The 19,893-nt window shown below is 60.2% G+C and overlaps 1 protein-coding gene across 1 annotated transcript in view; it reads left to right on the forward strand.

Moving 5' to 3' along the window:
- The window catches only part of CAMTA1 (calmodulin binding transcription activator 1), a 665,080-nt gene that overhangs the window by 241,389 nt on the left and 403,798 nt on the right, over positions 1–19,893 (forward strand). The window contains exon 5 of the mRNA XM_054720834.1: positions 1,589–1,656. Coding sequence (XP_054576809.1) covers positions 1,589–1,656 — 68 coding nt within the window. The remainder of the gene's footprint in view (positions 1–1,588; positions 1,657–19,893) is intronic.

Genomic DNA, 19,893 nt, shown 5'->3' on the forward strand with positions numbered 1-19,893 from the left:
AGTCACGGGCTCCAGACCTGCCAGCTGAACGTGGTCGGGCCGCAGTTCCAGCGGGTCTGTTTGCTCTCGGACCTCATGTCCTTCACGGCACGGCCTGTCACCTCCCCCAGTGACCGAGTTAGCCAAGTCACGGCCAGGGTGTACCCGGCAGCGGCTGCATTTTGCTGCATCTAAGCGCTGGCTTCAACCCTCTTCAGTAATAAACGTTCACAGACACAACACATTTGCTCAGGGAGGTGAGAGCATTGCTGGTCGCTCAGCGCCAGCTGCAGTCAGTGGTGGAAACGCACTCGATGCGGCAGCCGCCTTTGCCATAGGCCCTGCTCCCCTCCTGCACCGAGTGGCCCCCTCATGGCAGAGGCTGGCTTCCAGAGTCCGTGGCCCCATCTCTGCTGGGGCCCGTGGCGTGCGCACCGCGTGGCACGGCTGCTGTTTTCTCCTTTAACCTGCTCTGCCTGCCTGGCTTTGGTGACAGTCTCTTCTTTGTCCCCAAAGCCAAGTTTAGGGTCTCAGGTCACAGGTGTGCTGCACGTGTCCCAGCCCGCGCTCCTGGGGGAGGGCTGTGCCCCTGGGGGAGGCCTGCTCCAGGCCGGAGCCCGCCAGGCCCCCTGGGCGCAGAGGAGTTAGACGGGGCCTCCACCACATGGTTCTGGCAGTCCAGGGCGGCAGCTCCGCGTGCAGCCATCACCAAGATCAAGGGGAACGTGGCCGGCGCAGCCTTAGTTGAAGCGCGGTCCCTGCCAGGCCCCGTCAGCGGGTCCGTGTGGAGCTGGGGGTAATGGGCCGTGTCATGCTCTGAGCTGGGCAGTGACTTATGTGGATGTCACCCCCTAGCTTCTTAGGGAAATTATTAATAAATCAGTAATTCCATCTGCAGGGAGGTTGTTGTGTTTATAAATATTTAATTTACCTCCAGGTGCCCACATTTCCTCCATCTTTGCCTCAACTCTGCTGACATGGCTCAGCTCAATGGATTAAGTTATCAGAGTGGGAATGGTCCTCTCTCCCTCTCTTTTCTTCTCTCTCTCTCCCACCCTTTCTCTCTCCTTTTCTCTCTCCCCCTTCCCCTCCCCCTCTCCCTCTCTCCCTCTCACCCCTCCCCCACCGTCTCCCTGGAAGGGAATTTGTCGTGTCTGTGTGATCTCCATGCTATGGGCTCAGGGATTGGGATCGAGCTGGGAGAGCCAGCCTCTCTGTGACACCATGAAAGGCCAGTCTGGCTTCGGAAGAAGACAGACGGAACCCTCCGAGGGCGACCTCGCGAGTGGAGACCTGCTGTGGGCATGCGCTTCCCGTTTTCAAAGGGATGACGTTTAGACTCGGCAGTGGTGTCTGACGTTCCCACCACAGGACATACCTTGGTCCCTGCCACCCATTCAGCCCTGAAAGCCGGTGCTTGGAGGACTGCTGGGCGGCAGGGGGAATGGAAAGGGCTTTCAACAGATACAACGGACGCAGCCCACAGGGGGTTTGCTTCCCTGGGGCGTGGGTCCAGCCCCGCAGAGGAGGCAGCCGCGGGACCCGCAGAACGTCACCTCTCAGCATCCCGTGGCACCGTGGTTATTATCTCTCTATTCTTCTGTTTCAGGAAATCGCAGCTTATTTAATAACGTTTGAGAAGCACGAAGAATGGCTCACCACGTCCCCTAAGACAAGGTAATGCCCCCATCTCGCAGCTCTTCCGAAACGCACAGTAAATGGGTTGATTTTCCTGGGTTGCCTGATCGGGCCGGTCAGGTCCCGGCCGAGTGGAAATGCCACGTTGTGTGTGGTGGCTCGTGGCACCGAGGGCGCTGATTGGCCCAAGGCCGTGGGCGCGAGGGCAGGGGTGGTCCCGCAGCTGCCGGCAGGCGGGGTGGTGCTCTCTCCCTGGCGCTTACCGCCGCCCCCTGCCTGCCCGGCGCCTGCGAGCCTCGGCCCCCGGGAGCCTCCGGGCGTTTATTTTGGGAACCTGCCCACCTGCCACCCGTGTTGTCTAGAGACTCACTTTTTAAAAGGGAACCCCCCCCCCCCACGAATGGCCACATCCATCTCAGTGAGGCTTACAAACGGGAAGTGGGGTTATTCTTGGTGGCGGTCAGGGGGCCTCCCAGGCCAGAAGCAGTGGCTACGCTTGCGGTTTATGACGCGGTAAATGTCCTTGAACCTGCAACTGCCACCGACACCGAGCTCCTCCCGCCGCCCGCGGGGGAGGAGGGGGCTGGGCGGATACGGGCACCTGCACTCTGCCCGGCAGGGGTGGGTGTGTGACCGCGGTGACACCTGCACTCTGCCCGGCAGGGGTGGGTGTGTGACCGCGGTGACACCTGCACTCTGCCCGGCAGGGGTGGGTGTGTGACGCGGTGACACCTGCACTCTGCCCGGTAGAGGTGGGTGTGTGACCGCGGTGACACCTGCACTCTGCCCGGCAGGGGTGGGTGTGTGACCGTGGTGACACCTGCACTCTGCCCGGCAGGGGTGGGTGTGTGACGCGGTGACACCTGCACTCTGCCCGGCAGGGGTGGGTGTGTGACGCGGTGACACCTGCACTCTGCCCGGCAGGGGGTGGGTGTGTGACCGTGGTGAAGGGATGCAGGCTTACTTGACAGCCATTCTCCTCCCTCCTCCCCAGCTCTCGTGGCCCCGCTCCCATTGCCACAGCCCTCCTGTGCGCCGTGACGGGCAGGTGTTTGTGGGTGTGGAGAGCGGGCTTACGTGGGCGCTGGGCTGAGGGCTGGATGTAGGAGGCGGGGTGCTCTGTCTGTCTCACTTTGGGCAGAAGCACAAGGTCCTGGTGTGGTAAGTGGGTGCAGGGAAGGGCTGGGTGTGTCTGCTGCCCCCGTGGTCACCGGCCCGGCCCTTCCTTTCTGAGCCCTGGGGAGAGGGTCTCGCCTGCTCGTTCATTCTAGAAGGCACTTGGAAGGGCCCCTTCCTCAGGCACGGGCTTCCGTGGTCAGCGTCCTTCAGATGGGACAGAGTCCCTAGAGGCCGAGGGTGTTGAGAAAGGCTGGTTCCTCGCATCTCCGGGTGGGCGGAGGCGGCTCTGAGTCTCGAGCTCTCCCCGAATTCCACGGCGTGTGTCCTCACCCCCTCAGCCTCCCGGGCCAGGGTTTCCTTTGCTAGAGAATCAAGTGGCTTGTAGCAGTCAGCTTTTGCCGTGATGATGCTTTGTAAGAAGCAGCCTCACACCTAGGGACACGCAGACTTTGATGTCCTGCGCGCGGGTCTGTGTTGGCTGTGGCTTTGGGGTGTGTCTGGGAGCACTCGCCGTGTCCTTTCGCTCACTGTCTGGGACGTGTGGTTCTCCCGGGGGGTGGCCGAAGCCTAAAGCCCCGGGCAGTCCGTGCCTGAAACCCTGCTGCTGTGGCGTCTGTCACGCCTGCTCCATCGCCAGGGCAGTTCCCTTGGCCAGAGAGGACTGTGGGGTGGGGGCGGGGTGGGGAGTGAATGGAGACACAGTTGACTATTTGGGGAGCATAGCATCTCTCGAACCGTAGAGGTCCCGGCACGTCCATCCCTCTCTTCTTCTGGGGCCTTTCCTCCCAGGGCGGTGATTCCCCAGCTGAGCGGCATGCGAGTCAGTGGCCAGTGGAACGCTTGTTAAAAGGCCCGCGCCGGGCCCCGCCCAGCGTTCACTCGGTAGGTCCGGCTGGGCCCGAGCACCTGACATTCCTAACAGGTTCCAGGTGCTGGATGCGGCCCGCCTGGGACCCCACTTTGAGAACCACGTTTCCTTGGGGAGAAAGAGGTCTGTCTGATTTCTGCCTCTGCCCGTCCCTGACGCTCAGCAGCAGGGCTCACCCTGAGCAGCCCCAGCCCCTCTGCGCCCTCCTCTCCTCTGCGCCCTTCGCTCCTCGGGGAGACTCTCCTGGATCCAGGGGAGGGAAGAGCTGTGTTGAGCAGCAGCTGGGGTCCGGGCGGCCAGCTGGCCGCAGATGTGCAGATGCGGGTCGGCCTGCTGCGGCCACCTTCCATGGCAGAGCGATCGGCCACTTAGAGGCAGGGCGGGGGCGGGGGTGTGTGTGTGTGCCCTGTGTTTCAGCCTCGGAATTTGGGTTCTGACTGAGAAGTGAGTGCCCCTCGGGGTCGTGCCTGACTCACTTGGCTTTTTGGAATCTAGTTGGAGCCAAAGGGCTTCGTATGGGGGGGAGAGAGGGGGCCACAAGGGGCGGCGTGGCTGAGGGAAAGGGGTGGGATCAGATCCTGACAAATCCGGCTGGGCCCCCCGTCACTCAGCAGCTCTGTGGCCTTAAGAAGTCACTTCAGCCCCTTTATTGCTTTTTTCTTTCTTTGAGAGAGAAAGTGGGGGAGGGGGGTGGAGAGAGAGAGAGAGGAGACATAGATTATTTGTTGTTTCACTTATTCCTGCATTCATTGGCTGATTCTTATATGTGCCCTGACCGGGGATCGAACCCAAAACCTTGACGCATAGGGATTCCTGCATTCATTGGCTGATTCTTATATGTGCCCTGACCGGGGATCGAACCCAAAACCTTGACGCATAGGGACGACGCTCTTACCAACTGAGCTGCCCGGCCAGGGCCACTTCAGCCCCTTTAAAAGCTGCCCTTTTCTTGCTCACGGACGGAACAGAGCTGATGCCGAGCCTGTCCTCACGGGGCTGCGATGAGGACAGCGCGGTAACGTGTGTGACCTTGCTTTGCACGCCGTGAGGTCGGGCCGATGCACAGGATGTCGCAGTGCCGCCTGCCATGGAGGGGCGGTCCCAGGGCTGGAGGCCGGGGCCTCAGGAAGCAGCTGCCAGGGTCCCCGCTGGCCTGGGCAGGGCCGAGATGGAGGGCGGAGAACATTGCCTGCTAGGGCTGGGCTCCCCGCTCCGCTTCCACGTGAAGGCGCGTCCCGGGAGGAGGAGAGGTTGCTGCGGTTGTTCAAGGACCTTCCTGAATTGGTTGTGAGTCGAGTTTGGGTCCCCCTCCCGTCGGCGCTGTTGAAATTAATTGGTGCGGTTAACTGCTGAGCTCATACCCACCGGCCTCCTGGTATTAGGGAATTAATGGCACCAATGCTCGGCTGAACGAGGAGGCAATGCAACTCCTGGCGGCCGCCGCCGCTCATTCCGTTTTGGAAAATTAATAAAAATGAATTGCACCGCTGACATTTATAGAGTTTCCTAATAAAGTGATACATTGTTTGTGCGGCGGAATCCCTATTAAATTAATTGTCGTAATCAGTGCCTATAGATGTTGGCGTAGGGGCTGCGGGGGGACCGGTCCCCGTCTCCGTGGCCTTGCCTGGATTCTGCCCTAATTACAGCGGCGCCCGGGAGCCCGGCACCTGGTTAATAAGGAAATGCTCCGGAGGCGCCCGGGGCGGGGCTGCGGGCGCAGAGGCCCCCAGACGGCCGGCCGGGCACCGAATGTTCCATCAGCTCATGTGGTAGCATCAGCAGCGGGGACCCTCGGAAGTGGCCGTGTGAAAAATCGCCTCCAGGATGCCCTTCCGTGGCGCTCGCTGTGTGCTCAGCACTGTGATAACGCCATTCGCAGACCCGGGGAGCGCCCTGCGCCCCACCCCACGGGCGAATTTCCCATCTTGGAGTCGAGAGCTTCCCCCCTCTGTTAGAATGTTCTCCCAGCGCCTCCTTCCCTCCTGATTCGGGGTCAGTTCCTCTGCGAGGTCATCCCTGAACACAGTCTAATATCACCCCCTCCCCCAGCCAGACTCCGTCTCGCCTCCTGCTTATGTTTCCCGAGAGCCTCACCACCATCGGACACCGTGTCTCCCCCCCCCCCCCTTCTCTGAGAGCGAGCAGGCCAAGAGGAGGGGCATTGCGGTCTGGCTTGGGTGTGGCGTGCCCCCCTCGCCACCTTGGGGCTGGGCACGTGGAGGGCGCCCCGTGCACATGCCCCCCCGGCTGTCTGCGTGGAAGGAGGCGGCCTGCGTCACCGTTCATTTTGTCCTGCACGTCTCCCCCGGGACCGGCTGCTGGGCCCAGCACTGCTCTGTGGTCATTTTCCTGCTCAGTAGTTATTTTTTATTATTAGATTCTAAGAGAAATTCTTTTTTTAGAATTTTTATTGAACGTATTGGGGTGACTTTGGTTAATGAAATTATATAGGTTTCAGGGGTTCAGTCCTATAACACATCACCTGTACATTGTACTGTGTGCGCACCGCCCCAGGTCAAGTCTCCTTCCATCACCACTTACCCCCTCCCCCTCTCCTATCTCCCCCACCCCTGCCCCCTGGTCATCACCCTCCTGTTGTCTGTCTATGAGTTTGGCTGTTTCTGTTTTGTTTTGGTTTTTGCTTAATCCCTTCACCTTGTTCATCCAGGCCCCAACCCCCCTCCACCCCCCAAGGGCTGTCAGACTGTTCTCTGTATCTGTGAGTCTGTTTCTACTTTGTTTGTTAGTTTATTTTGTTCATTAGATTCCACATATGAGTGCGATCACGTGACACTTGTCTTTCTCCGACTGGCTTATTTCACTTAGCATGATACTCTCCAGGTCCCTCCACGCTGTCGCAAAAGGTAAGACTTCCTTCTTTGACTTATGGCCGAGCAGTATTTCACTGTGAACGTCCCACCGTGTTTTCATCCCCGGCGCCGTGCTTCGAAGTCCTTTCCGCAGCTCTGTGGGCAGTGAGTCCCGGAGAGGGTGCAGGGCCTGTCCGGGCCGCCCAGCGAGCATCGGAGCTGCAATTTGAAGCAGGATAAGGCCGCAGTCTCGGCTTTTATGCCACCCTGCGCTGTGCAGGGGGGTGTGGGGATCGGGGGTGCCCCCTGGTCCTCTCCAGCTCCAGGACTTCTGAGCCCCCCGGGACCGGGCACCAGGCAGAGCCTCTGTCGGTGCACGAGGCTTAGGTGCCTGGCCAGGTGTGCCCCTGTGTTGTGTCCTGAACTGGATTCGGCCCCCAAGTCGCAGGCAGAATGGGAGGAATGCACTGTCCCCCTATATTTCAGAGAGGAAGGGAGAGGGAGAGAGAGAGAGAGAGAAACATCAGTGAGAGAGAATCATTGATCGGCTGCCTTCTGCACGTCCCACACTGGGGATCAAGCCTGCAACCTGGACATGTGCCCTGACGGGGAGTCGAACCGAGACCTCCTGGTTCATAGGTGGACGCTCAGCCACTGAGCCACGCCGGCCGGGCAGCAACCCCAGTGATTTACTTCTCTCCCCTGGGAAACGTGCGGCCTTCCCCGGAGGCCGGGACACGCAGGCTCCGGATGGGACGGAAGGCATTTCCTTCCCAGGAATCCTGTGTCACGGCGGAAGGAGGCAGAAAATGCTGTTACTTATCTAATTAATTAATTAGATTCCTATGGTAGCACCTTAGCGCTGAAGCACTGAAGGTCTAGTGATAGAATTTCCCCGACTGCACACTGAATGCTTCGGGGTCAGTGAGCAGGGCCACAGCCGAGTGGAGGGCGGGCCTGGAGGAAGGAGGAGAGGAGGGAGACCTGAGCCTCCAGCTGACCGGGCTGCCTGGCTCTCTCTGTGCCCGGCGGGCAGAGTTGGGGGTTGGGAATTGGTAGAGAGAGAGAGAGAGAGAGCAGACACGTGCATGGGGGTGCTACGGGGCCCTGTGTTTGGAGGGCAGCCTCATCCCCGTTGTTTCGGGGACTTGTTCTCCGGGAGACAAAAGGAAGATGAACTGGGCCTGCCGTCACCTCAGTGGCGACGTTTGCGCTGTGCGGAGCTGGGGACCTGCTGTCAGGTTAACACAGCGCCGCGCCACCGTCACCCCTCAGCACCTGCTAATCCCTGATGCATCCCCACGGCAACATCAACCAAAGGGCAAATGCCGAGTGCGGGGGTCCGTGGCGGTCTGCTGATGCAGGACGCGGGGGGAGCCCGCCTGCCCGGGACCCCCACGCCAGGGCCTCCACCTCAGGGATGCTGTAGTTCACGAGGCGGGGAATTAGCTGTGACCTGGATCCTGGCAACGCGTCTGGCGTCTCGACGGTGGTGGGGAAATCCCTGGCCTCCTTGCAGAAGCGGGTCTGTCCCAGATTCCAGGTCATTACGGGAACCACAGGCTGCAGGGCGGCAAAGCGGCAGGAGCCGCAGGGGCCGCCCGAGTTCCGCCCCCCCTGAGTCCCCCTAGTCCCCGCTGTGCACGGAAGGGGCAAGGCGGGGGCGCTGGCTGCCCTGTGCAGCCGTACCTGGGCGGGCGGGGGGACGTTGTCCTGCACATGGTTCGGTGTCCTCAGCCGTCCTTGGCCGCCGGTGGAGAGGACACTGCCAGCCGGGCCGGCTTTATCCGCCGTCCTGGGCCTCCCGTGGGAGGGAGGACGAGAGAGGGGATGGGTGGGGGTGTCTCATCCCTCCCTGGGTGAGCAGCTGCCAGCTGCCAGCTCCTGCCTCTCCCTTCTCTTGTTGTTTTCATTTACAGTGAACACATACACGGCACCGTTCAGTAAGTCCCGTGGCCCCTCAGGCTTGTAGGGAAGAGCAGCAGCCCTCCCCCGTTTCCCGGGCTGGCCGCTCAGCCCCGACGCCTGCCTCCGGTGTCTCGCTGTCATTCGGCTCTTCCTTGATGTGTCCACGTTAGACGTTACCTTGTGACTTTCGCTCAGTGAGGACAGCCCTCCCGCTCTGCCCTCTGCCTGTTCTCCTTGCGAGGGAGGGCGCGTTCCCGGGCGTGGCCAGCGTGGCTGGGCGATGCTGACCTTCGGCCTCTCTGGCTGAGGCTGGGAGCCGCTCGTTCCCAGAGGAGGGTAGGGAACCAGGCAGGGGAGGGGCTTGGCGTTTCACAGGAATGATGTCATTCTCCTGGGGGCACTGGTGTCCCGCCTCTCCTCCGTGGTGTCCGGGTCCGGGGTCAGAGGGCAGACATGTCTCCAGTGGGATAGGGCCGGTGGGTGCCTGGCTGCTCGGGTCCATGTAGGCCCGGGGCGGGTCCGATGTCCCCACAAGACCTGCAGCCTCTCCCTGCCCCGCCCCCCCCGCCCTCACCTCTGCTTCTCCGGCCCCTGAGTCTTGCGGCTCTGCAGGTGGACTGGCTTGCTCCCGGGTCCCCTCTGGGGCAGGTGGGCTTCCACGCTGCGTCTGCTTTCTTTCCATCTCCCCAGGATGTGTCACCTTCGACCCCTGCTCATCCCTGTCCCCTTCGCTCTGTCCTTGTGGGTTTGTATCTGCTTCATCCCTTTATCGTCACCGGTCGGAGGCAAGATGCTCAGCCCTCCATGTCACCTGTCTGCCTCCCGGCCTCTCGCTTCCGCATCCTCTCTCCCTTCTCACGCTCAGTCTCACTTGCCATTTCACTCTTGCTTTTTTCTGTTTCTTCCTGGCTCCTGAGCGTTCTCATCCACGCGTGAGAGAAACACTGATGACCAGGTGGGTGGTGCTGGAGACAGAGGGAATGATGGGAGAGAGAAACACTGATGACCAGGTGGGTGGTGCTGGAGACAGAGGGAATGATGGGAGAGAGAAACACTGATGACCAGGTGGGTGGTGCTGGAGACAGAGGGAATGATGGGTGAGAGAAACACTGATGACCAGGTGGGTGGTGCTGGAGACAGAGGGAATGATGGGAGAGAGAAACACTGATGACCAGGTGGGTGGTGCTGGAGACAGAGGGAATGATGGGAGAGATGCTTCTCATGAAATAACTGCCAAACTTTGAGATTTTTTGTGGCTGTGGCACCGAAGGGGAGGAAAAACCCCCCCCTGTACTTTCTGAGTAAGAGTTTGTTCTGGTAGAGAATTCCACCCTCACCCCCGTCTCCCCTCGGCTCACGGCTGGGATTACCCTTGGTTACGCCGTCTCTCTGGTGCTTCATCTCCTTGCCCGGTGCCGGAGGGCCTGCAAGGATACGTATGAGTTGCGCAGTTTATTAATTTTGCATTAAGTAATTAATAGTAAAGTTAATTGATGGATTATTCAATTTTCAGGTAAAATGGGATGATAAATATTCATCACTTATTTTATTAAGGGAATTTCCATTTGCTATGTCATTAAATCTAGATTAACGAAGGCTGATTTTAAATGAAGATTGAAAACAATTGTGCTTTGGAATTAATTACTAAGCTAAGGTCGTTGCTTCGTGAGCTTACCCTCTCCACCGCCCTCCCCCCCCCCACGCCCCCCGAAAGTCAGGGCTTCATCATCCGGGTTAGTGTCTGAATTCACGGAAGTAATGCTGCTGTTAGTTTAGGAAAATCCCACGAGTCTGCTGGTTTCTCCCATGCACCCCGGTTCCCGGCGGACACCGAGAGGAGCGTGCGAGGTGGGCAGGTCAGGGTCCTTTGCCGCCAGCATCTGGCTGTGGCTTTGAGCTCTTTGTTGTTTATTCAGGAGCTACAACAGGACTTAATTCAGCCCAAACCAGATGGGATGAAGATGTACATCCTGGTAAAAGAATGATGGACACGTGCTTCAGAGTCAACTTTAAAATAGCTTTGGGGCCCTAGCTGGTTTGGCTCAGTGGGTAGAGCGTCAGCCCTTGGACTGAAGGGTCCCAGGTTCGATTCCAGTCAAGGGCACGTACCTCGGATGCAGGCTCCTGGCCCTGGTCAGGGGTATGCGGGAGGCAACTAATCGATGTGTCTCTCACGTCGGTGTTTCTCTCTGTCTCTCCCTCTCCCTTCCACTCTTTCTAAAAAAATCGATGGAAAAAATATCCTTGGGTGAGGATAAAAAACAAAAAAAAGATACATAAATGGTCAGTAAGCCCTATGTCATGAATCATTAGGGAAATGCAAATCAAAACTACTAATGAGATACTGCTTCATATTCATGAGGGTAGCTATAATAAAAAATAAAAACAAAAAAATAAATAGCTTTGGGGTTTTCCCGGGTTTCAGGAGCCGTGTGCCGCGATTTCCCGTCTATTAATGCTCTCAGCCAAGGATAACGACAGTCAGTGTTTATTTGTATTTTCTGGCTTATGATTTCCTTCAGGTCTGACTGACATCAATTCATAAAACTGCTCAGAGCAGCCATCTGCAGACCGGCGCTGAGTTTTCCTCCGACCGGGGGTTGTGTCGCCAGGAGCTCCTTCACATCCGGGGTCTCAGTCCTCATAGCAGCCCTGCACAGGAGGCAAGGCCTAGGGAAACGGAGGCACAGGAAGGAGGGGGAGCAGGAGGAGGGAGAGAGCCCCCCATAAACATAAACATAGCCCTTCGTTCTCCTCTGCCACCACCTCCCTCAGGTCACGGTCAAGGAAACTGAGTCTCAGATTCTGTTCTCGGGCCGAGGTTGACTCGGCTAATTAGCTTCAGAAGTTGGGACTGAAGCCCAGCTCTTTCTGACTCCATCTGAGTGATTTTTCAACTTCAGCATCTTGGTGCTTTAAAATAATTTTTTAACCACCCCGCGTAGTGGGGCCCTTGGGAGTATTTATAGCCCAGTGGAGCGGTTCTCGCTGCCTCGCCACGGCTTCGTTATAGCTTCCCCGCGTTGCGCTCGCTCTGAAGTTGCTCCTACGGTAAGCCTTGCCTTCCTCCCAGGGGAGGGTCGGGTGCTGCCGAGCTCGGACCTGCTCTCCTAGAATTATCCCTAATTGGCTTGGAAAGTGGCTTCCAATAGGCAGCAGGCTCACGGGCTCGCCTTCCTGGTTGTGATTCGGGGAGGCACCAGATTCTGTCTGGTTTGGGATTGAGGTCTTGTGAACTGGGAGAGTAAGCTCCTGTCACTAGCGTGAAGATTGACGTGTTGGCCGGCCAATGTGGTTCAATGGTTGAGCATCGACCTATGAACCAGGAGGTCACAGTTCGATTCCCGGTTGGGGTGCATGCCCAGGTAGCAGGTTCAATCCCCAGTGGGGGTATGCGGGAGGCAACTGATCAATGACTCTCTCTTATTTTATCACTAGAGGCCCGGTGCATGAAATTTGTGCACGGGTGGGGTCCCTAGGCTTGGCTGGCAATCAGGGCCGATCGAGGCCAGGCCAATCAGGGCCGGGCCAGAGAGGAGGCGATGGTCGCTGGGCCGGGCACAGAAGGAACAGATGCTGGATGCCAATGCCACCATCATTGGTGCTCTGCCCTCACAGTTCCCTGCCTCTCCCACTCCTCCTTCCCTCGCTTCCACACTGCCACCGTGGCGGGCAGGCGGTGGGCCGATCGGGGCCTGCCAGCCAGGGGGAGGGACAGGGCATGGGAGGTTGGCTGCCGGCCCCAAGGAGGGAGCCGGCCTTCAGTCCCCCTGGGAAAGGGGCCGTGTCTGCTGCCACCACCCCTGGTTCCCCATCCCAGCCCGGGGTCCTGCCGGCTGAGGGGGGGCGGGGTGCGGAGGGACCGTGGGAGATGGGCCGGTCAGGGGAGGTGGCTGTGGGAGTGCACTGACCACCAGGGGGCAGCTCCTGCATTGAGCGTCTACCTCCTGGTGGTCAGTGCACATCATAGCGACCGGTCATTCTGGTTGTTCCGGTCGCTTGGGCTTTTCTATATACAGATTGATGTTTCTATCTCTCTCTCCCACGCTCTCCCTTCCTCTCTGAAATCAATACAAATATATTAAAAAAGAAAAAAAAAAGATTGAAGTGTTCCCCTGGGGGAAACAGTGGGGAAACCACTGGACAGCCTGCCTCATCGGGGATGTCGGGTGTCAGGCAGGGAGGGGGTGGCGTCAAAATACAATCCACCACGTCCAGTGTCATCAGCAGGCCTTCCCTGAGTGCCCCCTGCGTGTGGGCTGGTACCAGGCACTGTGTGACAAAGGCAGCAGGAAGCAAGGCCCTAATCCAATCAGAGACGAGTCACACACGTCTAAGATCACAGTAGAGGATACCAGGCGGCAGGCACAGGAGAGCCTGGGGTGCGTGTGCGTGTGCGTGTGCGTGTGCGTGTGCGTGTGCGTGTGCGTGTTCTCACACACAGAGCTGTGGGAGGAATGCAAATCAGGGCCAAGATCAATGGGAGGAGACTGATTCCATTGAAGGAACAGCACAGCAACCTTTGGTGCGTCCCAGTCAGAGAACCGTGACCTTCGGCGGGGGGAGCGGGAGGGCTCCCTACTGAGGGACGGGAGAGACACCACAGGACTTGTCTCCTCCTGAACCCACGGGGAGAGCAGACTGGCTGTGGCTTTGGTACAGATCGGAAGGCGCTGGAGGCCAGGGCAGGCATGAGGATGGCAAAGCTGCCGTGACCCCGGAGAGCCGCCCCTCCCCGGCATGGACCCGGCACCTTCTCCGGAGCGCAGCGCCTGGCGAGGCCTGGGAGGTGCGAGGGCCTGCCCACGCTGCGGTGCGAACCCACGCCTTCTCGGGTGAAAGCCTCCTTTCCCCTCTGCTCCGGTGCAGCTCATGGGCCTGAGCGGAACCCTGTGCAAGGTCACTCAGGTGGCCGCCGTGTCCTGCTGCCTTCCTCCTGGGTTTGAGAGCAGATTCAAGGACAGATTCGGCATAACCCCTCGACCCCCACCCCCCACCTAACCCCTCACCTCACCCCACCCCCAACCTAACTAACCCCTCACCCCATCTCACCCCCACCTAACCCCCGCCCCCCACCCAACCCCTCACCCACCCCACCCCCACCTAACCCCCACCCCCAACCTAACTAACCCCTCACCCCATCTCACCCCCACCTAACCCCCACCCCCCACCCAATCCCTCACCTCACCCCTACCCCCAACCTAACTAACCCCTCACCCCATCTCACCCCCACCTAACCCCCGCCCCCCACCCAACTGCTCACCCACCCCACCCCTCCCAATGCCTCCAGCCCCCAGGACATTTGGCCATGTCAGAGACATTTTTGGTGGTCACAGTGGGAGGGGACGCTCTACTGACCTCTAGTGGGCGGAGGCCAGGGACACTGGCCAGCCCCCTGCAGGGTGCAGGACGGCCCCTCACACCCGAGGGTGACCTGGCCCCTAGTCAGGGTGCGGAGGCCGAGACCCTGCTGCCAGGGAAGAGGTTCACGCTGAAGAGCAGGGTGGTCGTGGGCCAGACTCTGCCCCCGGGCCTTGGTTTCCTCCGCTGCAGAACGGGAGTTGTAATAGCAGCACTGTCCTGAGGAGTGTGTGAGGGCCTCACGCTGAGCACTCAGGACACTGCTGTTGGGAATTTACGGGGGTTGTGTCGCCAGGAGCCCTCAGAACGCAGCCCTGTGCCCTGCACACAGCCCGGTGTCCACTTCTGTCGTGTGGGTGTGCAGAATGGTGGTCTCGTGTCATTCTCAACCTCCCAGAGGGTTCGACGATCCTCGGGATAAACAAGCTTCCGAGAGGAGCGAGGGGACAGCGCGAGGGAGGCCACGCCGCCGCACTCCGCGGAGAAGAGCATTTTCATTAGGAGGAGGCTGTGGAGAGAGCCAGGTGGCCGGGAGGCCAGGCTCAGAGCCCCGGAAGTAAATGCGCTCATGTCCTGGCCCACACAGAAACAGGTATGGATCACCGTGCTAGTTACTGAGATGGAACACGTCGCCTCGAAACTCAGTGGCACAAAGTAACCAATACTTATCATTTCACCGTTTCTCAGGTCAGGATCTGGGGTGGCTTAATTGGATGTCTCTGCCTCAAGGCCGCTCATGGGATGGCAGCCTCGTCTGAGGACTCTGATGGGGTCCCCCCAGGCTGACTCGTGATGTCGCAGGACGCAGCCTCCCCCTTTCTGTCGGCCAGAGGACCCCACAGCCCCCCACCAATGTCGCCGCTGCTTCTTCAAGGTGAATGAGCAAGAGAGTGTGGGAGGCCGAGCAGGAGTCTCAGAACCTGACCCCACGAGGGACGCCCTGACACTTGGCTAAGATCTGTCTCTTAGACGTGAGCTACTAGGCCCGGCTCACACCGAGGCGGGGGGAGCACACGGGTGTGAATCAGGAGCAGGGGCCCCGGGTAACCTAGACACTGCCCCCCACAGTCACGAATTACGTGGGGACTGAGGGGCCAGGGGACTTCTCTGTGACCGTGGGCGGGGGCTCGCCTCTCTGGGACTCAGTCTTCTCCGAAAGCGGCGGCATCCGACGCGGATGGCGAGTCTGTGTGACCACCATGCCCGGGGCAGGCATCCGAAACGTGACTCGGTTTCCCGCGAGTGGCCCGCCGGCTTCAGGTGCCACCGCGGGTTGTGGGGACATCCACATGCCATCTCTGGGCATCTGTGAGGGACGGTCTATGGTTGTGGCACTCAGACCACCCATCGAGATGTCACCGTGAAAACGGGAAGCGCCGGTCCTGTTGGCCAGGAGCCCGTGGGGCCTGGGGTGCAGCGTGGGGTGGGCTCCCCTGGCTTTTCACGGGGAGCGTGGACTTGACTCCAGTGACTGCCCTGCCCGGGCACCTAAAGAGGGAGCGTAGGTCATTCTGGAAATGAGCCTGAGGCAGCCAGGGGCTTCTGCATTCCGTCACCTGATGTTCAGGCGTCCGCCCTGGCCGTCCTGAAGCCCGGGCTCCGGTGTGGCTTCATTTGCTTCTGAGATCGTGACACCTGCACGTCGCCTCCCGTGGCTGCGGGTGTCCGTTCAGGAGGGAGCTCGTTTTCCGGGCCGCGCAGCCTTTATCCAGCCCATTAGCATTCTCCCCCGCCCCCCACAAAGCTTCCTTTCCTGAGGGCTGGCTGTTCAGAGCCTGCTTACCAGACATCGATTTACAGTGATTTTTCACCACTGTGCTCCAGGACAGTCGAGAGCCAGTGATTAATCCTTTCAGCAGCTCATCCCTTTTGTTTGAAAATGACCCAGTCGCTGAGTGGCTCTAGCCAGCCCGGCCAGCCTGACCCCGTTCAGCGCCCGGCCTTCGGCCGCTCCGTTCAAATAAGAGAGTAATCCAGGCCCGCGCCGGGCGAGCGGGTCCGCTGTTGTAATGTCTGATGGGCACCTGGCACGGACGCGGCTGCCCACCTGGGCCGTGAGCGTGTTCTGGGAGAGAGGGTCAGGCTCCACCTTGTCGGGAGGCGGCGTGGCCTCTGGTCCCCGAGGGGCAGCGCTGACCCGCAGGCCAGCCCAGCTCCCCTCTGGTTGGTTCTCTTCCTGTGGCTGTAGAAGGCGACACCAGGTCCCCACACGCATCCTGTCCCGTGGCCCCGGAACAGGTCACCGCGTTCGGGGTGGCTACAACAGGACGCAGGCACCGTGTCTGCGTCAGCACGCGACACAGGTCTCCTGGGCTGCAGCCGAGGCGCTGGCAGGGCTGTCCTCCCGGGGCTCCCGGGGAGAGTCCATTCCTTTGCATCCTGCAGCTGCTAGAGGCGCCCACATTCTTTTTTTTTTTTTTAAATATATTGTTATTGATTTTTAGAGAGAGGGGGAAAGGGAAGAGAGATAGAAACATCAATGATGAGAGAGAATTATGAATCGGCTCCCTCCTGCATGCCGCCTACTGGGGATCAAGCTCACAACCCAGGCATGTACCCTCACTGGGAATTGAACCGTGACCTGGTTCATTGATTGACACGCAACCACTGGGCCACACTGGCCCGGTGAGGCATCCCTATTCTTTGGCTCATGGCCTCTTCCTCTGTCGGAAGGGCCAGCAGCGTGGCGTCTCTCGGACCCTCTGTCCCTGATCTTCTCTCCCCCTCCCTCTTCTACTTTCAAAGATCCTATGATTAGTGAGCTCCAGCTGGAGGACCGGACACTCGACCTACGTCAAGGTCGGCCCTTGTGCAACCTTGTTTCCCCCTTGCCATGCGACCTCACACATGCACAGGTTCCCGACATTAGACATGGACGTCCTAGGGGGCGTTAGGGGCGGACACCCTAGGGGACGTTAGGGGCGGACGTCCTGGGGGACGTTAGGGGCGGACGTTCTGGGGGACGTTAGGGGCGGACGTCCTGGGGGGCGTTAGGGGCGGACGTCCTGGGGGACGTTAGGGGTGGACGTCCTAGGGGGACGTTAGGGGCGGACGTCCTAGGGGACGTTAGGGGCGGACGTCCTGGGGGGCGTTAGGGGCGGACATCCTAGGTTTTATGGAACTTTCCATTGAGAAGAACCCTGAGCTTCCCTGGGCAGGAGTCCAGTGTAAGTGTAAGTGTGGGCGTTGGAGACAGCCAGGCCTGGGTCCACCTTCATTCTGGGCGCTGTGAGATGGTGTTGGACGTGTGACCGCAGGTGACCGCAGGCGAGCTGCGTTACCGCCCTGAGCCATTTCCTTTGGGCAACAGGCATGTGAGCAGCCGTGGTCCAGGGCCGTGGCCACGATCCCCGTAGATAATCGTAACCATCTCCATCTTCGCACCGGCTCTCTCATACCTCCGGGCTTTGGCATGCCATCCATGCTGTCCTCGCCGCAGCTGCTGGAGGTCGAGATCACTGCCCCGGTTGACAGACAGGTGGCGGCGCGACCTGCCCCAGGTGTGTGGCTGACGGCGTGGAGCTGAGCAGCAGCCTGCACCTCCTGACCCAGATGGCGTGCCTTTCCTCTGGGCTCTGGCGGCACGGTCTGGCCCAGCAGCCTCCTGCTCGCTCTGGTCCTTGCCACGTGACGGGCGGGTGGCGGTCACGCGGAGCTGCGCTGGTCCCTTTGGCTCCGGCGGTCCTCGGGGGACGCCACTTCCCCAGGTCCCGGTCCCGTGACTCAGGAAAGGTCAGGACACCGCCGCACGGGGCCTTTGCTTCTTTCCTCTTGGCGTCCTCGCAGTGCGGGGCGGGGGCCGGCGTTCTGGGAGCGGCGGGGTGCAGGCCTCCCAGCTTTCGGTGGCCGCCCAGCGGGATGCCAGTCGTGGTCCTCGTCCTTCTCCCTTGGTGCCACCGTGGAAGCTCCCAGGCAGTCCCTGCCGGCCCTTCCCCTGGGCTCCCGGTTCACCCAGGAAAGTGTAGCCTCAGCAAGAGAAGCGGCAACTTCCCGAGACGCAGCGAGTGCAGGTGGATTACTCAGCGGCGCTCCGTCCAGCTTCATTAAGGCCGGAATCATCGCTTCTGTCAGAAACCACGGGCGGGCAGGCTCGGCGGCGGCCCTGGGGCTGATGGCTGGGCGGAGCACTGTGGTGGGCGAGGGCCGAGCCCCATGGCGTGGGCTCGTGCTGGGATCCCGTGTGCGCCCTTGGCGGGTGCTCAAATGAGCCTCCGTGGCCCCTTTAACGGGACTGGCTGCTGGGAGAGGGAGGAGAGACGCAGCTCCCTGGGGACGAGGGTCCTGACCCCCCTTCCTGGTTCAGAGATGGGGCCGGGACTGGAGTGGCTTCAGGCCAGAGCATTGAGGAGGAAGGAGAGGGACAGACTCCCCCCACAGACAGACCAGGGCGTGTATCTAATGGCAGAATCGAGTTAAAGAGTTGGTGACATTTGAAGTGCTTTTCAGGGTCATTTATATTCCAACGTGATAATGAGGAAGTAGCTTTTGTCCAAGAGGTGAGATATGCAAAAACAACCTTTACGTTTCTCATATTAACCTTCAGTGATATTCGCGCCGTGGCCATAGGGTCTGTGCTGGGAGATGTACCGGACAGGAAGTGGCGCCGGCTGCTGACTCCAGACGCCTGGGGAAGTGGGGTGCGCTGACAGGGGCCCTGCCTCTCAGCACCTCTGTTCTGACCACCTGGAGAGAAGCTGGGGAAACAGCCCAGGAGCCCTGGGCTTTGTGGCGGGGGGACCTTTTTCTGCTCAGTCCCTGAGCGCCGGTCCCAGGTCATTGCTCATCCTCGCTCCTGAGTCCCCACCGTGGCCGTGACCAGCGGACAGGCCTGGCGCAGGGACCTTTCCTCCGTCCTCACTCCACTCCTCTTGGCGACCTGCAGTTTCCTTTTTTAAAATTAATCTTCACTCAAGGGTATGCTTATTGATTTTAGAGGGGAAAGGATGGGGGGGGAGGGGGGAGAGAGAGAGAGAGAGAGAGAGAGAGAGAGAGAGAGAGAGAGAGATGGGTTGCCTCCGTATGTGCCCTAGCTGGAAATGGAACTCACAGCCTTTCAGGGTAGAACGATGCTCCAACCCACTGAGCCACACCAGGCAGGGTGAGCTTTTGCAGCTTTGGACCCGTAGACTGATGGGTCCATTGTCAGGGTTCTCTTGATTCTGTGGAGACCGGACCCTGCCCAGTGCTGTGGGTAAGGCTCTTGTCTACCCTCAGGCTCAGTCTACTGGGGGCGGCATAGGCCAGACCACAGCGACAGGGGCCGGAGAGTGCCATGGTGACCACAGTGACAGGGGCCGGAGAGTGCCATGGTGACCACAGCGACAGGGGCCGGAGAGTGCCATGGTGACCACAGCGACAGGGGCCGGAGAGTGCCATGGTGACCACAGCGACAGGGGCCGGAGAGTGTCATGGTGACCACAGTGACAGGGGCCGGAGAGTGTCATGGTGACCACAGCGACAGGGGCCGGAGAGTGCCATGGTGACCACAGCGACAGGGGCCGGAGAGTGCCATGGTGACCACAGTGACAGGGGCCGGAGAGTGCCATGTGACCACAGTGACAGGGGCCGGAGAGTGCCATGTGACCACAGTGACAGGGGCTGGAGAGTGCCATGGTGACTACAGCGACAGGGGCCGGAGAGTGCCATGTGACCACAGTGACAGGGGCCGGAGAGTGCCATGGTGACCACAGCGACAGGGGCCGGAGAGTGCCATGGTGACCACAGTGACAGGGGCCGGAGAGTGCCATGGTGACCACAGTGACAGAGGGGACCGGAGAGTGCCATGGTGACCACAGCGACAGGGGCCGGAGAGTGCCATGGTGACCACAGTGACAGGGGCCGGAGAGTGCCATGGTGACCACAGCGACAGGGGCCGGAGAGTGCCATGGTGACCACAGTGACAGAGGCCGGAGAGTGCCATGGTGACCACAGTGACAGGGGCCGGAGAGTGCCATGGTGACCACAGCGACAGGGGCCGGAGAGTGCCATGGTGACCACAGTGACAGAGGGGCCATGGTGACCACAGCGACAGGGGCCGGAGAGTGCCATGGTGACCACAGCGACAGGGGCTGGAGAGTGCCATGGTGACCACAGTGACAGAGGGGCCATGGTGACCACAGCGACAGAGGCCGGAGAGTGCCATGGTGACCACAGCGACAGAGGGGCCGGAGAGTGCCATGGTGACCACAGCGACAGGGGCCGGAGAGT

The sequence above is a fragment of the Eptesicus fuscus genome, chromosome 9 (genome assembly GCF_027574615.1).
Source record: "Eptesicus fuscus isolate TK198812 chromosome 9, DD_ASM_mEF_20220401, whole genome shotgun sequence".
In the NCBI taxonomy this organism is placed as follows: Eukaryota; Metazoa; Chordata; class Mammalia; order Chiroptera; family Vespertilionidae; genus Eptesicus; species Eptesicus fuscus.